This window comes from Pyxicephalus adspersus, chromosome 2 (genome assembly GCF_032062135.1).
Source record: "Pyxicephalus adspersus chromosome 2, UCB_Pads_2.0, whole genome shotgun sequence".
NCBI classification, from domain to species: domain Eukaryota; kingdom Metazoa; phylum Chordata; class Amphibia; order Anura; family Pyxicephalidae; genus Pyxicephalus; species Pyxicephalus adspersus.
The window spans coordinates 118665106-118688040 of NC_092859.1; the positions used below are offsets into that span (position 1 = coordinate 118665106).

The 22935-nt window shown below is 37.4% G+C and overlaps 1 protein-coding gene across 1 annotated transcript in view; it reads left to right on the plus strand.

Moving 5' to 3' along the window:
• LOXL1 (lysyl oxidase like 1) overlaps nt 1-11820 on the plus strand; it is a 19647-nt gene extending 7827 nt beyond the window's left edge. Inside the window, exons 3-7 of the mRNA XM_072402137.1 lie at nt 5964-6101; nt 8719-8875; nt 9036-9131; nt 9839-9954; nt 11633-11820. Of these exons, the coding sequence (XP_072258238.1) occupies nt 5964-6101; nt 8719-8875; nt 9036-9131; nt 9839-9954; nt 11633-11639 (514 nt within the window). The 3' untranslated portion in view covers nt 11640-11820. The remainder of the gene's footprint in view (nt 1-5963; nt 6102-8718; nt 8876-9035; nt 9132-9838; nt 9955-11632) is intronic.
• The last annotated feature ends 11115 nt before the right edge of the window (nt 11821-22935 follow it).

Sequence of the window (22935 nt, forward strand, 5' to 3'; positions counted from 1 at the left end):
TGTATTAACTTGAAATTTTTAAGGTACACGTGGAGGCATAGGAAACTGAAACTGTAGGTGCAAGTGGGGGACACTTGTGGCTAAAACTTTTTAAAATATAATTACTATGGCGTTATGAGAAGATAAATCTCTACCTAGCAAAATTAGCTGCCTGCTCTTTTACACATATCTGTCTGCATCTTACCTCAAACCCCAATTTCTTCAGAATTAAGAGGTGCAGGAAAACAACAATATAGGTGGAAGTGGGAGACACGTGTGGCAATCACCTTTCATCACCATGGCATCATTACAACATTAAAAAAAAACTGTCCATCCAAATCCACTTCCTTGTTACACATGACTGTAACCTTCCAGTACCTCAACCTCAATAAAATTTTGTGGGCAGAGTTCATTTTCTAATGATGCCATAGTTATGAAGTTTTAGGGGATGTTAGTCACTGATGTTCCCCACTTGTACCTATATTTTTGGTTTCTTACACCTCCCCATTCCCCAATTAAAGTTCAGAATGTTAGATAAGTGGACAGGAATGTGTAACAGGGCAGGGAGGCATATTTTGATGGGCAGAGTGTTTTATGTTGTAATGATGCTGTAATAATGAGATTGTAAGGAGAGAATGTGCCCGGCACTTGCACCTATATTTTCAGTTGTGTACCCCCACCCTCAGAGAAATTGGTGTACAAAGAAGAGAAGCAGACAGTAGTTTGACAGGTATAGATTTATGACAGGTAGGTATATATTTAGGGGCCCCACCCCAACGCTCCTTGCTATGTTAGTGGCTCCGGGGTCCCCAATTTGCACTTTCAAGTTAGGACTCCTAGTTGCACTTTCCTCTGAAACAGCAACCCCAAAGTTCAATTTTCATAACTTTTTACATTTGTGACCCCCATATCTTGAAATTATTTAAATCTGGGGGCCTGAAATTGTAATAACTAGTATCTATGAGGGCCCCCTGTACACCCTGAAAATTACAGGTCATTGTGACATACAGTTTAAGAGATATGGAGGTTTGTATACAGAGCTGTGAGGATGCAGAATGACATGGATACTTTATACACACTGGATACATTTCACAGGCAGAGCTCGTGCTATGAGATGGGGGCGGGGCTGCCTGTGTCTCCTTCACATGAAGGCTGAACTGTGTGCTCGACGGCAGCAATCCTCTGAACAGATGGCTCAGAGTAGAGAGCAGCCTCACTGAGATCCAGGCATCCGAGGATGAGAGCTGCCGAGAGCTGGGCGGGGTATTCAAATCAGCCGGGCGGAGCAACCGGCTAAACACCTCTGGGGATGTTGTCTATCAATGATCCATTGATTTTCTTAAAAAAACCCTGGTTGCACATGTGGCTTTTTGGTGTCGTACCTCAGCGGTCTGAAGTTAAAATCATAGCAGTGATTTCTAACAGCCTTATGGAACCTACCCCTACAGTGTTTTCCACAAAACAATTTTGAAGCTGGATGGGAAGAAGCAATAGGGTGGTGGCCCTTGTGACCAAACTTTTCAAAACAGCCAGGTGGTTTACATGGCTAACAGGGGCTGCGGAGAAAACTGCCTTAGTCTCTCAAGATTTTCTACATTTCTCCACCCACACCTATAGCATATTTACAACCTCTTGCCTTTAAAAGTTTATATTATTATACTGTATATACTGAACATTATGTGTGTCCCTATTGCCAAAGGCCCCCCATATCCTGTACATTGACAGCTAATAAATAAAACCCTTTTTTAGGCACAATTTTCTTTTTGACTACAGCCTAGGGCAGTGGTGAACTGCCATATTATTTGAAAGGTACATTATTTTCCCAATAGAAGTATAAGACTTCTAAAAATAGTATATAAAAATGTGCACACTAGATTTCCATCTGCCCTTGTGTTTGTCACGGTGAAAGGTCTTCTTGCAAATGGCACAGGAGCAAATGTATACCACAGATGCTGGTGAACCTGTGCACCCTTCAGAATATGGGAACTTTGAGACTGTAGCTTTGCCCTATTAAAACCATGGCACTCAAAACAACTACATATTGAGGAGGTATTATAGCAAATGCAATAACATGGATTAGAAAAGAAAAGCAATAACTCAATGGGCTTGATATATTAAAGCACAAGGCTGGAGAGGATACACTTTCATCAGTGAACCTTGGTAATCCAGCAAACCCGGAATGGATTTCTTAAAGTCATTTGCTTTTTGTTAGCAAATGTTTTAAAGCCTGGACCAGATGCATTCTAGGTTGTTTGGTTCACCCAGCCTCACTGATAAAAGTGTTTTCTCTCCAGTCTTGGAGAGCTTTAATAAATCAGGCCCAATGAGTTTAGTCATTTGGATGTAGGAAGGACCAAATAGGAAGATTAAATTCAACAACATCTATGGTTGTCAAAGAGTTCAGAAAAAAACCCAATTTTGCAATGACACTGTTAATGGAAAATGTGAGGAATAAACACTGGGGATTTTCATACATGAGGCCCCCAGTGCCAGTTCATACAAAAGCTTCGTAATCTGGTTTCTGTTCATTATTAATGCATTAGGCTCACTCTTACATTTATGGCACAGTGAGGGACATTTATAAAACTAGGACAAGCAGCCAATTTCTGTGCTTTGTTAGGAAACTCACAATCTGCTAAATATCAGACTTATAATAAGTACAGTAAAAAGTAAGTAATTATGTTTTTGTAAAACACAAACACTTTGGAATAATACATTTAGTTTAAAAAAACGTTTTCCATAAATGGGAAAATTCTCCTGCTTTTAGTTTGCTCTAAATGTTCTAACTATTCCCATTGTTCTTCATGATACCTAATTTGTGTCTGCACAGCTTTCAAGTGTTGTATAATACAATTTCAGAGAGCCTATACTTTTTACCCTGCCTTGGCATACCTTCAAAATACTTTTGACCTGCAATATTCAGCAAGTTGGTGTGAATGTATGCGGCAAAGAACCAAAGGGGAAAGGCCGTGTTATCATATATGTGTAAGATGAGGCATTCACATCTGCTATGTCTATGGGAAAGAAGCCAACAATGTCCAAATATTTCTAGTGTAACAGTAATATAGTTTGCACACCTGGCATATGGGCTTCCCTCTTATCATCTGCACAAAGTTATTAGATAGAATCGTATTGATGTGGAAGTGTACATGTTGCATATCCTAGTTCACTGAAGTTCATTTCTATGTACTATGGCTGTATGGCCATACAAATTTGTTATATTTCTCTTCTCAGGGCTAAGTTCATTTTTTCTGCAGAATGATTATATTTTTTCCTTACATAAAATCTTGTCACATAGCCAGAGGCGGATCAGGAAGAATTCAATATTTATATTGTATGATTATCATACATTCACAGTGGGCTTTACTGATGGCAAGAGTACCAAAAAATCTACAGCAGTCCTGACCTACAAAATGCAGAGCCTAGTAGTGAAAAGACAAAATGATTGACAAAATGTGTTCTTTTATCTAGTAACTCCATTCCTTAATATTTTTGTACTGGTACTGAAAGGGCTTTATTATCACAGAGCATAAGGTGAGGAGATTTTTTTTGCTGACAATGACTGGTTCTTTGTTAATGGGGGAGACTTTTTTTCCATTCAATACATTGTGGCTTAGCCTTAACTTCACATGAAATTTACTTGAACGTCCAACTACAAAATCTAATTTATTGCAGTTTACCAGTCCTTAGATGTGGTGGCTTAATTTGTTTTTTAAGTTTTATTATTTTTATTTTCACATGATAATCCTCATTGTAACACATTTTGCCCTACCAAGACAATGCTTATTTACCCTACTGTGAAGGGAAGCAACATTGCCAACCTAGGATAAGATGAGGGATTATGTAGTACAGCAGTCCCCAACCTGTGGTCCGTGGACCGCTGATGGTCTGCAAGAAAATTTTGGTGGTCCATGGCTCTGGCGGGTGCACCCCCCAGTGGGGTCAGGGTGCACTGGCCAGAGCTGCAGACCATGTCACCTGTATGGATCGCAGGGTCAGGGTGTTGGATGGGTTGTGTCTCTGGTGTAGGCGGGTTCTGGGATCATGACGTCAGTCTTTGGGAAGTTGCTTCCCCTTTGAGTGAGACACAGCTCCCAACACATGCGCAGTTCTGAGTCTGTAAATTTAGTGGTCCGTGATGTCTAAAAGTTTAGGGACCACTGATGAAGTACACAGATAGCTGATAAACATGCAGCACAGGCAGAAAGCACAGTAAGATATCAGCTCACAAGATCTCAGAAATTGTAAACTGGTATTTGTTTGCAACTTGTTAGATCTTTATCTTTTTCACTAGATACTTACTAAAAGTTTCCCACTGGCACAGACTGATTATTGAGAAATGACATATTTGCAATGAGACAGACAGGATTTATTTACCCACTTAACAAACATTGAGTGTTGACATTTTTATTTGTCACACACAATGGGCCTGATTTATTAAAGATCTCTAAGACTGGAGAGGCTATCATAGGTGAACCGGCATAATCCATCAAACCTGGAATGCATTTTTAAAAATCAATTGGCAAACGTTTTCAATCCTGGACCAAATCAATTACAGGTTTGATTCTCCCATGATAATCTTTTTCAGTCTTAGAGAGCTTTGATAAATCACACCCAATGTGGGGATTTGTAGCAATGAACTAGAACTGTGTGTGTTGCTGGTTCCAAGACCCCACTCTCAATATCAAGGTAACTGGCATACCTGGTGCATACTGATGCCTCTAAATTTGTCCTGGGTATCTAAGCTTCAATGACCTCCAGTCATGACAGGGTGAAATATGTTACTTGCCACTGATAAACTTACTTTTTTAACATGCTAGTGTCCAACTGCTAATCCAATAGCATGAGCACTTTAAGTAACCGATCTAATAGAAGCAATAAAGGCGTTCTGATTTTACTTTATGCATACTTGTTCTTGTCAGTGACTCAGAAAGTCAGGAAACCAGAGACAGCCAAGCAGCAAAACGAAGGAGGTAGCAATGGCAGTCTACATGTTTCTATCAGCAAAGAATTCTTTGTTTGGGAACTGTGGAATGTGAGTGGAATAGAGTTTAAAAAGAAATAAAATGATATAGATTCCATGTTTGTTGAGTGGGTGGATCTTGTCTGTCCCATTCCAAATGATATATGTAATTGCTCAATAATGCGTCTGTGCCTGTGAGAAACTTTGTTTTGGTTAAAAGCCTATTGCTACATCAGCGTGTGAAAGGAAGTAACTTTTATTTAGCATCGAGTTTAAAATGCCAAACAAGAAAAAATGGCCAGCAAAGAAATTGCCAACGAATCCACAAAAAATGTGTTGTATAAATACCCAATGGCTATTTACATTTAAAGTCAAACTCCATGAAGATATAGAAAACTCCAATTAGTGCAGTATTAATTTAAAAATAATTAAGTGCACAACTGACGAAGGTACTTGTTTCGTGCTTGGCATAACTCCAATGTAATACTGTGAATAGGAGAAAAAGCTTTTAGGCCAGAGTAATATATTAACACAGTTTTTTATTGCAAAATTATTCAACCTGTACTTAAAAAGATCCACTATTGGAGAGATTATTATACAAGAGATACTAAAGCACTAAGTATAAAAATTATGTCCACTTAAGCCCCACACGTTTCACCAGATAGGCTTCTTCAGGGGAGGTGGGAACATCAATAGGTGTTGTAAGGTTTGCTGAGACAAAAGCATAGATGTATTATAATACAATACATATTGCTAATACATGTGGCCTGAACGACCACTGTGCACTCCTATGTTGTTTGCTGTTCCTCACCCCTCTCCACAGGACAATCATCTAATGATTATCTGACTTTGTAGAGAGGTTCAGAAGTATTTTGCTGCCCCTTTATCAAATAGTTAGCGGGCTGGAGGGTTGGTCTTGAAACAGCCATGTTGCTGCCACTGTTGCACTTGGGTTGGGGAAATGAGCTGTCCTGTCTGGCAAATGTTTCTAGATCACCAAATTTGTATTTTGCCTCCACAGCTCTGCATATGCATCAGACACTTCAGATTATGATGTGAGAGTTCTACTTCGATTTCCTCAGAGAGTGAAGAACCAGGGAACGGCTGATTTTCTGCCTACACGACCACGCCAAGCATGGGAGTGGCACAGCTGCCATCAGTGAGTATTGTATATTATTTGGGGAGTGGACAGCTGTTTTTTTAATATAGTCAGGGACAACCATCAACACAGGTAAGTCCAGGTACCAAGTTTAAGGCCATTAAAAATTTAATTTTGTACCAATGTTGTAAAGATTTCAATAATATCAGGTCAATGATAGGGGTATATTACCTGGTAAAAAACATATTAGCCAACATATTTCCATGGGAGGGAAGTATGGCCGAAAGACATCTTGCCTTGTGTCCTGTTGTTTAGCGAAGGGTTCATATGCAAAATCCAATTAATTGAAACTATTGGTTTTGCAAATTGAGCCTATACCAAATATAAAAAAAACAATTTTAAATCCCTAATTATGGAGGGAAGAAAGAAAATGTACTGCAAACAGTTTGTGCTGAATGCTTTGTGCACATTGAGCCTGATTTATTTAAGCTCTCCGAGGCTGAAGAGGATACACTTTCATCTGTGAAGCTGGGTGATCCAGCACACCTGGAATGGATCTGGTCCTGGATTGAAAACATTTGCTATCAAATAACAAATGACTTTTAAGAAATCCTTTCCAGGTTTGCTTCAAAGATCCTCTTTGTGGATGTGCCTAAAGGGGTTCACAAACAAAACAATTGTGCTTTTGAATGTGGTTAATAAAATTGAACATTTCAAACATGATACATATTGCACAGGCATTGCAAATAACATTAGATTTGTTGAGAATTGTAAACTACAAAACTATCGAAAAGTAAGTGCAATAGGAAAATGGATCTTAACAGGTAAAGGTTTCACAACAAAGAGCAAATTGTGTGTTTTTTATTTAATGCCAAGGTATGTAGCATTGGCAGAGCAGTACCTTCTGAATTATTATAGCTATACTCTAGCTATACTCTATACTCTCCAAAAAAGTAGGTTTATGATTGTCTAACATCCTTGTCATTAACCCCCAGCAATTCTGTGTAAAACATTTATCCCTAAAACTTTTAACATTTATTTCCTGGCCCACATCATGCTTGTAATTAACTATAGACGTTTAAGATGGCAAACAGAATTTGGCATGTCCAAGCAGAGGAGCAGAACTTCTATTTGCTGATCATCCATTTTTGTTGTAGTCCCAGAACTCTCCGCTGTGAGCACTAATGCTTATAGTAGCTAAATCCATTACTGTCAGTATTTGATTTTTTTTTTTGTATACATACAAAATTTAAATAAATAAAGTAGTAAACAAATTAAATGAACAGTGAATTTGGTATTGCCACACATGTTGGAGTGAAAGGAATATTTCTAGAGCCATTATTTATGGTTAACTATGAACTATGAGCTATAGGTTTTAAAAGCTTTCCTAATAGAGAATTTTACCATAGTATATAGTATCTATAAATGGATGACATATTTGGTATTTATTGTATCAGGTCTGTGTGCACTGAATAACTGAAAATGTAGGTTCGAAAAACAGTTGCTTAGATATTACATGACCTCTGCAACAACCACTTTTGTTGTTCTTTGCTATATATATATATATATATATATATATATTTATATTTATATTTATATATATATATAGTCCATTTGAGTTTTAAAGCAGGACTAAAGCTAACTATTAGACAATCATGACCAGGCAGGCCCATTATTGCAGATGGGACATTGCCTGTCTGATCGTAATTTTTAAATACACTCATTTGTCCGTGTTCTGTCATTTGATTTTTGCCACCTTGATTGACTGAGCTGGGAGGACGTAAGTCCCAGCAGCCCTGGTGGATTCTGGGATACCAGGCATTTCCCCAGCATATGCTCAACATTTTCCTAAAAAAAGGCAGCGATCAGGTAGTTAAGTATGTTTTATTGCAGAAGATACATCATCCTTTTCTACATGAAAGTCCTGCCTTTTTTTTTCAAAGCGGAACTACAGTGCCACTTATACGTATATTTAAGACCTACATTGAACATTTTCACATGTGTTTAAAAAATGTAGTGTTTTTGCATGTTTTTTCTAGAAATTTTAAGCCTGAAGGAGGTTAAGTTCACATACTAGATGTGTATATAGTGGTGTCAGTAATGGAATTTTCATATTTTATCAATTATTCTTAAATATATTCACATTTCTCACTTGCCATTCCCTGTCAGATATCACATACCTTATTTGACAGTTTATACAGTAAAAAATAATGGTAACTTCATGGTTTCATTTCTGTCTTCCCATGCTAGTTGCTTGTTGTTAGTTGCTTTTAGTGCTTATGAAAGACGCGGCACGTGGTTTGCGTTCTCATAGTCATTGATTTTTAATCCACAGCTTCTGTAGTTCAGTTTTATGGCTACTTCCCTTATGAAGAGGAAGCTCTGCTTTCTTTGCTATTCTCCTCACAAAATAACTTCAGTTATTCTGATATAAAGCTCTGTGCGGGGAGGCAAGGTGCTGTTTTGGCAGTAAACACAATGTTACCTAGTTTTTGTTTGTGCAGAACCGTTTGCACATATTTAGAATTTGTACCATTGTTATAATGGGATTTGAATAGGATTATGGTAGAAACTGTAACCCACTGAATATAATACAAAAGTTTGGTAGTCAGCTACAGAAGATGTGGATATGTTTTTAGTACTGTAAGTGTTGACATATCTGCTTTTTTAATAACAGACACTATCACAGCATGGATGAATTCAGTCATTACGATTTACTAGATGCAACAACAGGGCGAAAAGTAGCAGAGGGACATAAGGCCAGCTTTTGTCTAGAGGATACAACATGTGACTTTGGGAACCTCAAGAGATATGCCTGTACCTCGCATACCCAAGTTAGTAACATTTTATTCTTGTTGTTTGTACAGACCTCAGTGTTTCAGATCCTGCTACTGCCTTCCATTACTCTTCTTTATTTTCCTTTACTTCTTCTGTTTTTCTTCTTCCATACTCTTTTTATCTCAAATGCAGTGACAATCTGTGCCCCTCATTTAGGGTTTAAGTCCCGGCTGTTATGACACGTACAATGCGGATATTGACTGCCAGTGGATCGATATAACAGAAGTGAAGCCAGGAAACTACATACTCAAGGTAAATTCATGCAAAATAACCTTGATATCCATTTTATTGTGATTTAAAGGATCAGTCCACCCAAAAGAAATAAAGAATTACGAAGGTCAAGCACAGCTAAACCCAACATTAACAAGGCAAATTCTAATAGAAATCAGGATGAGAAGTGAAGAAAAACAGTGCATAGAAGTAGTGGACAGAATGCCAGTTTATGTGCCCATTGCGCTTGTGTAATGCATTTACACAATACTGAATGCAGCTGGTGGGAGGGTCAATAGGATGTGACTGTGTAATTACAATGGTGCGGATAGGGGCACAGCTAAGCGTTACAATGGGTTTTTGAATTTGTAAACTTCAGCTCCAAATAAAATGCTTATAATTTACATTTATACACATTATTGTTTTATGAATTGCCTTGTTGGATTTTACGCCAGTTGCGCTTTATAGGAGAGCCCCACTCTCCTGCTGGGTTTTTTATGTAATTTAGACATCAAAGAATGCATTGGAATATATGAACTTTGTTGTAATGGGAGACAGGGTGAACAAAAAAAAAAGGGAACACTGGCTAGGAGATCCTATAGGTGAAGCAACAAACATACCTAAAAGTGGGGTGATTCAGCTAACCAGAGTTTATCCACAAATAAAATGCTTTGTGCAGACTGATCCTTTGATACTTTACTACTTTAAAAATATGTAAATGCTTTTCTTGTGTAACTTTTGTCTTGTAGGTTGTGGTAAATCCCAAATATTTAGTGCTGGAGTCAGATTTTACCAATAATGTGGTGCGCTGTAATATCCACTATACAGGACGATATGTGTCAGCCACCAACTGTCGTATTACACAGTGAGAACAATTTTATGATTTTTTTTTTATTCTCACACATCTAATATTGCTAATATAAATTTACACATCACACTTTACTTTGCGTTTTCCAAAATTTCACCCGTCTGTTTTTTGTTGTCTTTCAAGAGATAATGTACGGGTTATCTAACAGTACTAACTTTGTCAACCAATCCTTGGCAGAGATCAAATTACTTATATTTGATGCTCCATAAAAGGGATTTTTTTGTTCTACTTTTGGGTGACTCAAATATTAAAAAAAAAAAGAGAAGAAAAAAAAGCTACTAATTAGTATAAGGTCAAGACACTTAGCTGCAGCAACTTTTGTTACCCCCTCTTCACACAAAATAATGGGCAGTTCTGCGGTGGGAACCCCCAGCATATAGTGTCCAGGCCTGCCCATTACCTCCTTGTTTTTTACATATTCATGTTTGCCAGTGGGTAAACTTAAACTAATAAAGGAAACAGTATAAATAAGTAATTGTGATTGACCCTAACCACAGGAACATAGGTTGGGGGTTATTAGAAATCTACAACACAGGGCTAGGAAGCTGAGAATTTACAATACCTGTCCAACTAATATTATTATTAATATTATTTTTGTTATTATTAATGAACAGGATTTATATTGCGCCAACATATTACGTCTTACCCAGCGTCGAATAACAAGTGATGTCAACACCTTAGGCTACGTACTCACTTCAGATGATTCTCGTTCCAATTATCGCTTCAGGGCTGGTATCGGACGAGAATCTAACGTGTGTACAGTGACAGTCCGACGTCGTTCAAAGATCAGTCCTGGATGATCCATGAACGATGAATGACTGTAAAACAAGTGAAGGTAAGAGGGCGCAGTGGGGTGGCGCTCGCTTGTTCTCCCCCTCCCCTCTCCATAGAGCAGAATGGTGCTGTATGTACAGCGCTCCTTCATGCATCCTTCAGTCTTTGGTCGTTGGAAAGGATCATGAAAGATCCTTTTCAACAACAAAAGTCTACTGTGTGCACGCAACCTTACAGGATATTTAAAAGCTTAGGACCAACCAGTCTTCCTACATGTCAGGTACTTTTACCCAGAGGCAGGCTGCTTGGTCCTAAGCTTTTTGCATGCACACGTTAGATTTTTGTTGTTGGAAAGGATCTTACACGAAGTAGACTGAGGACAGGTACAGAAATTTGAAAGATGGTTGGAACAACAAGTAAAATAGGTAATTTTTGTCAAAGAGATTCAAATTTCTGTAACTCCACCAATCATTAATTTGCTACACATCCCCAAAATAAACATAGCTAAGGTGAAAAAGCTGACTTTTGGTTAGCTTGTAAGAGAAGTGATTCCACTAGTAGATTCGCAAGGAGCAGTAAAGAGCTGGCATGGATTTAAATCTTGCCACCCACCATCTTTTAAGTGGCAAATTGTTTTTCTTTTCCCCACATGGAATGCAGAATTTTGACAGCTGAACAGTTTCCAAAATAGGAATGGGAAGTTCCATAGTATGTTATGTGGTTAAGAATTTAGCTTACTCTGAACTAGGACCATTCTTTCCGCAACCTCCCTTGTTATGTGGCTTAGAATAACTCTATTCACTCAGGCTTTCTCTGTGTATGTTTAATACATTCTTTCCACCGCTGGTTTCCACCTTTCTGATTCCTATTTCCAATCTAATATTTCTCTTTCTTTTTGTAGGTTTTGAGCACAATTCTGAAGAATATTATCTGTGAGGGATTTCACTGAATCCTACACCATAAAGACAAAATCTCCACCCTTCCCTCCCTTTCACCCTCTCCTGATAAGCACACTAGATTTCATATTATTACTTGTGTAAAAGTGCCTGATGGTTTGACCAATGAAATAAATTCTGTAATTTTCCTCAATGTCATGCATCAAAATAGAAATGTGTGACTTCTTTTACAAACACTAAACAAAATACTTTGATGAAGTAAACAGCTTGCAATAATTAAAAAAGTCAGGGAAAATATCCTAACTCCATGGCTATTGGACGGATTTTATGTCAAAGCAACATTACAAAAACATATACAGTACACCTCTGCATAAATGCCCATTTCTCTTGTGTTTTATCTTTTTTTTTTTTTTTTGGGATGTCAGTGTCAGTGGCCTACTTAGTGTCTCTTCCATTGTAATTTACTCAACTATTCCTAATCTCAGATCTCCACAACATAAAGGCTAAATATTTTGCAGTCCAACATATGAAACAGAAGGGCTCTTTGAGATGATACACTTATCAAAAAGATATAAAAAATTATTTCCCATGGTGTATATTACAGACTAAAGGAAGCATCTAACAATATGTTTGATGGTAAAGTTCACATACATGATAAAAGAAATGAAGGGAAGATTTTCCAACAGGGACACCAGCAGCAATTAAAGCACATTTTCTGGTAGAGTGAGAAAGGTTTATGACCCGTGTCAGGATTTGATTTTTGTCTGTGATCTCATGTGGGAGATTTCAGCACACTTCATGTTATGGTTATGTGTAACTTACCATACAAGTCAACCAGGCAATATATGCTGTTTGATATTATTATAGTGTATGTTTCTTTATCATAATATAGTAATAGTATATATATAATAGTAATAGTATATATATATATATATATATATATATATATATAATAGACCTATGCAATTGCAATTGTGCTTACAATAAAGGGTTTATGTGTGAGATGTTATAGGTGAAACAGAACTCCCTATTTCTTTTATTTACCAGTGATGAGATCACATTACAGCAATATTCATTACAGACATGTCCTCTTAGCTGTACCTATGTTTATAATACACTCTTTACTCTTTCCTCATATAATGGGACCTTGGGCAGATATGAAGTTGAGCCTCCAAATTCACAACATTCCAGCTTTGTGCACCTCTACTATTATGTCATTTGGAGGCCTGGAGAAGATGAGCGTCCTGAACCATTGTCCATTTTGTCCCCTGGGGAAAGCCCAACTATATAGCACTTCATGAAAGGGGTCACCAGCATAGAGGGGGACATGCTTGACAAATGATATCAGTGCATGGTCTAAAACAAGTGCCTGGAAGATAAACACACTTTTTATAGGATAAATTGCAAGCAAAGGAATCTCAGCCTTATTTTCTATATTGTCTTTTTGTTCTGTTCCTTTATTCCTAAATGTGAGCTTGGCTAGCCTTGTTCTTATAACATAGTTCAGATATATTAAGACAATCTGGCAGAGGATTAATACAATTCTGTGATAAACCACCATTTCATTCTTGTTATCTGCTAGTTGAGATGCTAGCAGACATAATATGGAAAATTCCTCTGCGTGCCTTTAGGGCAATGCCCTTAGCTTTTTGCCCTGATTGTTTATTCTTCCCCTTAAAAGAAGTAACCTTGTTTAATTAGGAGTCACAGGATGTCAATTCATTTTTGTATGAGATCTGACAGGACAGCTGTTTATTTAACAACCTATCAGTATGAACAGGGTTTATTTTATTATATGAATCTTTAATCACCTACATAGTCTATTTACAGATAACAATTAGTTACAGGAGGGTATAATAATGTGTTCTAGTCATAGTCATTCAGAGACAAAACTAAGCTAGGGCTTTTTCACCTGATAAGGCTACTGGTGTGTTTTTAGTTGTGTGAGGGAAAGCAAAATACTTGTTATATACACACAAGTATTTGGGGAAAACAAAACTGTAGTTGAATCATATCCATGGGGTTAAAACTAGGTACAGACAGGTGGTGGGAACAGCAGCTCTCAGCAGTTGGAGCCTTGCCAGCTTCTCAGCACCCCAACTGCTGTGCTGGTTCCTAATGAGCCAGCATTTCAACATTTGACAGTAAGTGGTAATTAACCTCTTATTACCAGTCTCCATTTTTTACCTATAATACATTTATTACCTCACCCATTTATTACCTATGGGTGAGAAGCTATATGTAGCACATGGCACAGTTTACATAAGTAAGACATAAGACATAAGTAAGCGGTAATCACAACTGCACCACTCATCTGATCAAAGTCTAATAATCTAAATGTACATGTACAGGGAATGATAGTACCTTCTTTGTTCCCAGGCTTGTTCAGCAGTCACATTATACAGTTGATATGTATGACAGAGCCATGTTTACACTGACCTGGGCCTTTTGGTAAAAGTAGCCAACCAACAGGGTAAAGACATAGTTAACAGGTTATATTAAATTACCTAAATATATTAAAACAGGTAAAGCCTTACTCCTTACTCTTTGTAAAAATGTTTAATGTTTGCAATTTAATAATGTGGTTAAAAATGTAAAAAAACACAGTGAATAACGTCAGGCTGTATAATGAAATATAAACAGAACCTGAAATAAGCTTTACTTTACATCACATGCAAGTCAGTAAATAAATAAAGTCAGTAAATAAATAAATATTTCAGCTATTTCAAATTGGATTGATGTGCAAGAAACAGAACAGCCAACATATGAACATTGTGGTGAGTAATGAAAATCTTTTTATGCCTGGATACCAATTAGAGACATTCAACTAACTAGCATTTTCATAATGATTTCAGCAAAAGCTGTCCTGGTAAATCTCTCATGAGGGTTTTTTTTATTTAGTCTTCAGAGCCATTCATAAAAGTCCTCAAAAAAGTAAAACTTCATGTCCATGTTTACAGGTAAATGCACCTTACCTTACTCATCATAGACTGTCTAACGTGAAGTTTAAGATATTTTCTTGGTCCTTTGGAGAAGTTGGAAGCAAGGGGAGTTGTCTCCAATCTTATATATACATATACTTACATATATTTCTGTTAAAAGGAAAAAAAATTGGAAGAGAGTACTACAGGGAAAGAAGTATTTGATCCCTTGCTGATTTTGTACGTTTGCCCTCTGACAAAGAAATGACGAGTCTATAATTGTAATGGTAGGTTTATTGTAGGTGTGAGAGACAGAAAAAAAAACCCTCAAAAACCAAGTGCTCAAAAGTCTGATGTGCATTGTAATAAGTGAAATACGTATTGATCCCCTATCAACCAGTCTGGAGACTGGCTAGGCCACTCCAGGACCTTCATGTGCTTCTTCTTGAGCCACTCCTTTGTTGCCTTGGCCGTGTGATTTAGGTCATTGTCATGCTGGAATACCCATGCACGACCCATTTTCAATGCCCTGGCTGGGGGAAGGAGGTGCTCACCCAAGATTTGATGGTACATGGCCCTGTCCATTGTCCCTTTGTTGCAGTGAAGGTGTCCTGCCCCTTAGCAGAAAAACACCATCATTCATTGGCAAACTGCAGACTGCCTGTACATGTGCTGTCTGCCAGATTTCAGACCTTCATGGTAGTGTGTTACCAATTGTTTTCTTGGTGAATATGGTCCCAGCTGCCCTGAGATCATTGACAAGTTCCCCCTGGTGTAGTTCTGGGCTGCTTCGTCACGTTCTCATGATCATTGCAACTCCAGGAGGGGAGATCTTGCATGGAGCCCCAGACCGAGGGAGATTGACAATTATTTTGTGTTTCTTCCGTTTGCGCATTATCGTACCAACTGTTATCACCTTCTCACAAAGCTGCTTGGTGATAGTCTTGTAGTCCAGCCTTATGTAGGTCTACAATCTTGTCCCTGACATCTTTAGACAGCTCTTTGGTCTTGGTCATGGTGGCTAGTTTGGAATCTGATTGATTGATTGCTTTTGTGGACAGGTGTCTTTTATACAGGTACTGTAACTAGCTTGGATTAGGAGCACTCCCTTACAGAGGGTGCTCCTAATCTCAGCTTGTTACCTGCATACAGTGAAGACACCTGTGAGCCTGAAATCTTGCTGGTTGATAGGGGATCAAATACTTATTTTACTCATTACAATGCACATCAAGCTCTGACTTTTGAGCACTGGGTTTTTGAGGGTTCTTTTGTTGTTATTCTGTCTCTCACAGCTACAATAAACCTACCATTACAATTATAGACTGGTCATTTCTTTGTAAGAGGGCAAACGTACAAAATTAGCAGGGGATCAAATACTTCTTTCCCTCACTGTATACAGTGCCAACATATTACGCAGCACTGTACATTAAATAGGGATTACAGGAGGAGGAGAAGACCCTGCCCAGAAGAGCTTACAATCTTGTATTTCCGGGCAAAAGATATTGTTCTCTGTGCACAGGATTGTAATGTTGCTTTATTGACATTCATACATATACAACTATGTATATACGTCAGATGAATTTCGCTTGACACTAATACAGGTGCTTTTCTTGGGCGGAAATTTGATATGTATAAATAATCAGGAATGACCGCTGTTTACTCCATGGAGGAGAGCACAGCAGTATGCCGCTTGCTCATCCCCCCTCTCCATAGAACACAAGAGGGCAGTGTATACATCGGTCATTCTTTCATCTGTCACTGGAAACTATCACAAAAGATCATTTCCAGCAACAATCTTCTGACGTCCATAAGACATTTGTATGGGGTTTATAAACTCTATAAGGTACATATGGGTCAGTTCCTAGAGCATTAGGGTTGTGGGGGTAGAGAGAAGCACCAAGCTGATTGTAATAATATTATCCTTTTTTGTGTTTCCCTCATTTGATCACCTCTGAACATTTAATATTACATTCACCAAGAGAAGTAGGGGAATAACATTTGTTCAAAAGAGTCAAACGACTCTTTATTGTTCAGTCAACATTAAACCATTTCTATTTGCTTTCAGTCTTCATATTTCAAAAGTATTATCTCATATGAGGAAGACCACATGCTACCTTCAATAACACATAACTCTAGCAGTAGGTGTTTGCCAAAGGACTGAGCTTGTACAAAATTCAATTAAAATAATCTAAGTCAACATATTAGCTTTAAAGTGGAATTATCATTAAAGCTCACACCCCATGTAAATTAGAAGGACACGACCATTACCAAATCACATTTTTATATGGGAAAAGAGAGAGCTATTCCATTCTTTTTGTTCAGTTCATCCTAAACTTAAACCTAAATAGAGATTACGCCCTTTGGCTACCAGGAGCATTTTGGATGTTTTATGTTAATAGAAACTGTAGAATTTAGTTTTCCATCAGACAGGCTTTGTCTAGTAAGCCTGCCCTGCCCATACTGGGTACTACATTTGCTTGATCACATACTGGCATAACTTTAGTTGGATAAGTAAAAGAAAAATTGTAACCAGTTGTTATGGGTGCCAGCACCATGAACATTAACTTAACACAAAAGTAAGGTGTCAGAGACTTCTCTGTAGGTACGATACTGCATAGAAATGTCTTACAAGTAAAGATACTTTGTGCAGTTATGCGAAAGGATGGATTAATTGGTGGATGCAGTGTAACATTATAGGATAATGCTGCTCTGCATGTGTTTAGTTTTAGCAATGTATTTTTTTTTAAATTGGCTTTCTGCACGCATACAGATGAAGTGACCTTGTTTCTCAGGCTTTTATGTACGAAAAGAGTTTAGGCAACGATTAGTAGAGAGGGATGTGCTGAAGGAGGTCGCACACAGAAAGGAATTTCAGTAATGTGTTTAATTGATGTTAGGGAGCCAAGAGGAGGAGCATAGCAGGGTCAAAGATAGTCAGAGTCAGGGCTGGGGTACCAGGGGAAAGACATTTTGGCTTTTGCTTGAAATGTTCATATATATGTGTAGCTGTAATTGTCTATTTATAAACTGCCTCCCCAAACACATATGTTTGGCAGTATGTCATTTAACTCTTTACTAGCTCACAGCTTAAACTAAAAAGAACAAACCATCACATTGGGTGACCTTTACAAAACATTGGGAACATTGCATGCAAATTATTAGAGAAAGACAGTTGCCAGCATTCTCATTGCTATTCTCTGTAGCAGATTTATGTAGAATTATCATTAAAACTCACATGTCACAAAAATCAAAAGGGCAAGTGATAATTACAAAAAAGTCTAGCTCTTTATTTTCATGGATAATGAAGAACAGTTTGTTCCTAAGCAATCTCTTGTGATCTAAAGTCACAAGGTCTCTAGTTACCAGGATATTTTGGATTTATTATGCCACAGAGGCTAAAGAAAGTTCATTGGTTGTATTCAGACCAGCTTGGTCTGGTAGTCTTTTAGTAAGGTAAGAGAATCTCAATTGCACAACCATAAGTAACCCTAAGCAGGAAGCATAAGTAATGATGAGAGTCTGCATAAGCAATGAATGGAGGGACATACTCACTTGCTCCAAAATGGCAGTGCTTGGGTTGGTGATGCTCCAGGACTGTCACATACAGGCATGAATACAGTCCCGGATATCTGAAAGCCCCCTAGGTGGGGCCTTACATCAAAATGGCTCTGTACGCAGAAGTAAATGCCTTTGTAAATGAAAAAAATAACTGCACACTATTTTATGCAGTAAAAGGAACAATAATATAAATTATATATTATAACATTTGCTTAATAAAAATAAATTAATTAATTTAACACTAGCACAACAGAGAACTTAATTTTACTTTTTAGTCTGTTGAACTTGATAAGGCTGTTGAATTTTTGTCATATGTCATTCCTTCTGATCCCTCCTCCTTTCCCACATGGATCAATTTCAATAAAACAATGTTGCTAGTTGCTTCTGCATTGCCAAACTGGAGGTCATGATCCAGTACCTCAATAGCCAAGCCAAAAAGCAGCTTGGCCAGTGGTGCCACTTGTATTAGAGTATATGGTTAAATACTGATAAATTTTGAAGTCCCAGAAAAAAGTGTTACTGAAAGTCACTAAAACATTTGCCATACATGTACATTTTTCCCTGTAAAACTAATATGATCAGCAGTTTACTTATTTCCTGCAATAGATAAATATAATTCTTTGAAAAAATTCTACATATTTAAATTTTCCTTACCAGTAGTACAAGTTTTCCAAAAACAAAAAAGCAGACACCATTTTTTTTACATTAAACTTTCCTCTGGTAATTAGTCACATGTCAATGGCAACAAGCCAAATGTCCAAACATGTTGTAGGCCTAAATGACTTCTCCATCGTCACACTAAATTTCTCAGAACTGAGCATAAACATATGCAATGAAAAGAAATGTAATTAACCAGTTCTATAAATAAATTAAACAAATAGCAATGGACTTGGATTCAAAGCAGGCAACTTATTCAATGTATTCAGAAGACAAAGAACAGCTCATTGGTAAACATTTGTGATACTGTCATTTACATACAATAATCACAAATAAAGAAAAAATTCAGTCAATTGAAAGTCTAAGGATGAACGAGTAAGCCTAGCTACACACGTCCAATGGTTCTCGTCCGATAATCGGCTCAGGGCTATATCGGACGAGAATCTTGCGTGTGTCATAGTCTGAGCCCCCGTGCTGAAAATAAAATACTAATAGAGAAAAAACTCTTGGTTGGACCGACCACTACTCCATTGGAAAACTGATGTGGGTCTCTAGTAAATGGCCATTGCTGTTACTTTCCACCAAAGATAGTGGGGGGCTGCTTGATTTCACACTCCCCACAGTATTGGTGTGTCATGATTAGGAGGTTTCAACCTGAGAAAATTGTGAATTCTAATTGTTCTATCTTTAGTTTTGTTATAACCTATCCCCCTTCCTGTCTCTCCCCTTTTTGCCTTACCCCTTTTTACGCCCCCTCCTTTTGATTATCGTTCTTTTCTCATCTCACCTCACCTATTTCCTGTAAGGTTTGCTGGGGTTCTGTTGAGTTTTTTTTGGTTAACATTTCTCGAGTCTGTACACCTGTGCTCTTGCGGGAGCCTATTCCTCTAACTTCACCATTTTAGTTTAGAAAAGGTGGTGACATCAGATAAATGGAAGATCCCACCAATTGTTTTATGATTACCTTTTGATTTTTCTGTATTTTCCATCCGCCAAATAGGTTATATTCCTTCTCCATTCCTCCCTTATTTTCCTACCTTGCTGCCCCCTTCTACATCCCTGAAACTTTATGTTACCAATATGGGAATTTTTCCCTGCCCCCTCATACTAAACTTTCCTAAAGGGCATTTCCTGATTACCATTTATATCCTTACTGTGTCCGCTCTGTTCAGATTTTTCTTTTTGGGACTGTTTTCCCCTGTTGAAATAAACAAAAAAAAAACTTGTTCTGTGAGCTAGTACCTGTTGGCATTGTAGGGAAAATAAAAGATATCTATTGATATATAGATATATATTGTATGTTTTGCTTGTCTTCTTGTACTTTTGAAGTGAAATATCATTTTGTATGCTGTGACCATTCATATAGCTTGGTTCTAAATAATGATTTTATTAAATTAATAGGAAAGAATTTGGGCAGATCACAAACAATATTGGCAGCTTTCCCTTTGTCTCTCATCTCCTTTTTTTTTATACAGCTTTCAGAATTTCCTCGGCTTTGTCCTTGAGCCCAGATTGTATTCTGCCCCATTGGCAAAAAGGAATCATTATTCTTTTCTAATTCAAAATCTACAAAGGGGATGGTTTGGTATAAAGAATGTCACTTTCCTTTTTTATTTTATTAGAGGGAATTACAGAGATTTTCATTGTAAGTATGTGGGAAACTGGCAAGGAGAAAAACTTCCAAGAATAATATTTTAACCATGACTGTCTCTGGGAAAGGAAAAAATGCAGACTGCATTACTTCCAGATTTTGTCAGGGTCAGCTTGGCACTTAGGTCTATTCATACTTTCTGTCAAGAAGCTAAGTCTCCAAATTCCCTGTTTATACTCACTTAATAAAGATTAAGAAAAATCCAACAATAGACATAGACTCTCCGACTTTTCATGCCTTCACTTATTACTCTCTACTTGGAAATACCAAGTATCACCTTCATCCCCTAGCACTGAACAAATTCTTAGAAAAGTGGAGCAAAGTATAAAATGAGAAGAGCTGTGAGGGGAGACTGAGGCCGGAGTCCGACAGTTGTATTGTGGGGAAAGGTACCCCAATGCAACACATATTCTACCTGTGCTGTGCTACAGTGAGAAAGCCAGAGTGAGGCATTAAGTGTAATTTACTTATGACAAATGTGATATTGTAAAGCATGGCAATGAACCAATACACTTTATAAATAGAATTTAGTAGAATAAATAGATTTAATTTTGTAAAAACATGGCTTTTGAAATATCCATATTATTGCCAAGTAAAGGTTAGGATTTTACCTTAGGGAGAGGACAGCCTTAGACTAAGTTCACACTTTTTTTTAATGGTACTGAAAAAATAAAAGGTTAAAATTAGGATGAAAAGGTTTGTTTTTTCTCCATTATTTTTAGACAGTTCTAGAGGATTGGAAAACACACTAATTGCAAGGCTTTGCAACCCTTTATACATGCATTTGCAAATGCCTGTAAAAGACCCTATGGTTTCAGAAGACCCCGTGCACTGGAAACGATCTTTTGTGACTCCACCCTGTTCTATGAAGAGGGAAAGGGGAAGAATGAGTGAGTGGCACCCTACTATGCTCACCCCCATAGCAAACCACAGTAGTCATTTCCAATCAGTCAATCATCTAGGGCAAATTGATGAACGATGGAGGATCATTGCACACATTTCGGATTTTCATTTGAGAGAACACAGCCATTCATTTTGGGTGATCATCTGATGTATGTAGGAATCTTGAGATCTGAGCAGATTTTACAACCAGGCCAGTGCCAATATTGTTTATCAGTGCAATAAGAACCATCTCTTCTTTGTCCTCTTGAAGCCAACTTCAAAGTTTCTCATTGTTTACATAAAGGAATTGACATGCTCTTGTTTAAGCATAAGTTGGCCTGGAGGTGCCCACAAATAGTTTTACATTATCACCATAGTAAAAGGAGGTCATTAATGCTAAATAGGGACATGTTATGTAGTTGTGTCTGAGCTCTCACTCTGGGGGGAAAACCTATTGGGTTTTATACATATACATGTTTATATTTAAATCTAAGAAAGAAATGCTACAGACTTGATTACTTTGCTGCTGTGCCTCAAACAACAACAAAAAAGTGCATATATGTTACATATATAGTTTAACATCTTTCAGCACCAATGTAAATGGAGACTGAAAGACCAATTAAAGCCTTTAGTTTTTATATTGTCAGGTTTTTTTTCAATAACTTAAGGTAAAATGTAATTGTCTGGGCCTCCAGCCTGCTCCAATCATACAGCGCTACTTAGGGAGCAGAAGCTTTGTTTATTGGAGCACAGTACAAGGGACATATTGGATTGCATCGTTCTGAATTGAGTATTGACCTGGCTTTTTATCCTTTGCTGCACCAAGTTGTCAAAAAAGGGAAAAAATGTACAAATAATTCTGGGCATAGTAGAGGACATATCTGAGTACAGCATGAATATATGACCACAGACCCATGTTTTCCTGCGAAGCACACATGTGTCCGTGTACAGACCGGATGACCCATGGATACAAAGCTCCTAGATTACCATTATGTCAATATTAGAATGTGTCAGTCGTGGCCCATATCAAGCAATGACATACTGTACAAAGCAATACTAAGAAATAACAGCTGGATAATTAAAAATGTTTTTTATTGAGCTAAACTGTAAGTTCCTATTTTAAATAGCATGAATCACATGAATCAGGAGGCCCTAAAAGGAATTTTCTCCGAGTATAAACAACATACAAAAGCACTTATGCTCTTACAAAAATGTAATTCTGTGTTCATTGGCATTCTGCCATTTACTCAGAAATGAATTGACCAAAAAATGTACATCTCTTTACCAGTAAAAGGCATTGAAATGATGTAATTCCCTACAATACATTCCTATTAGAAAATATACACATATCAGAAAAAAACAATGAAATAATTGGTGTAATGACGTTTTAAGGTTTTGGAACTGGACCTAAAATCTCTAGCATTTATTTATTTTATTAAGTGGGAAAGAGATTCCAAGAATGAAGCAATTATATATTAGTTCATTTGACCTGATTAAGTTACCAATGTCCTTGTAAATAGATAAGGGTTTTTTTTTATTATTCACTGTGATTGCCATTTGGTAAGAGGAAAAAGCTATAAGTTTAAAAGCTTGCTGATCAGAAGAAAATAAGTGGTACAAATAAAATTTTTGTAAATAA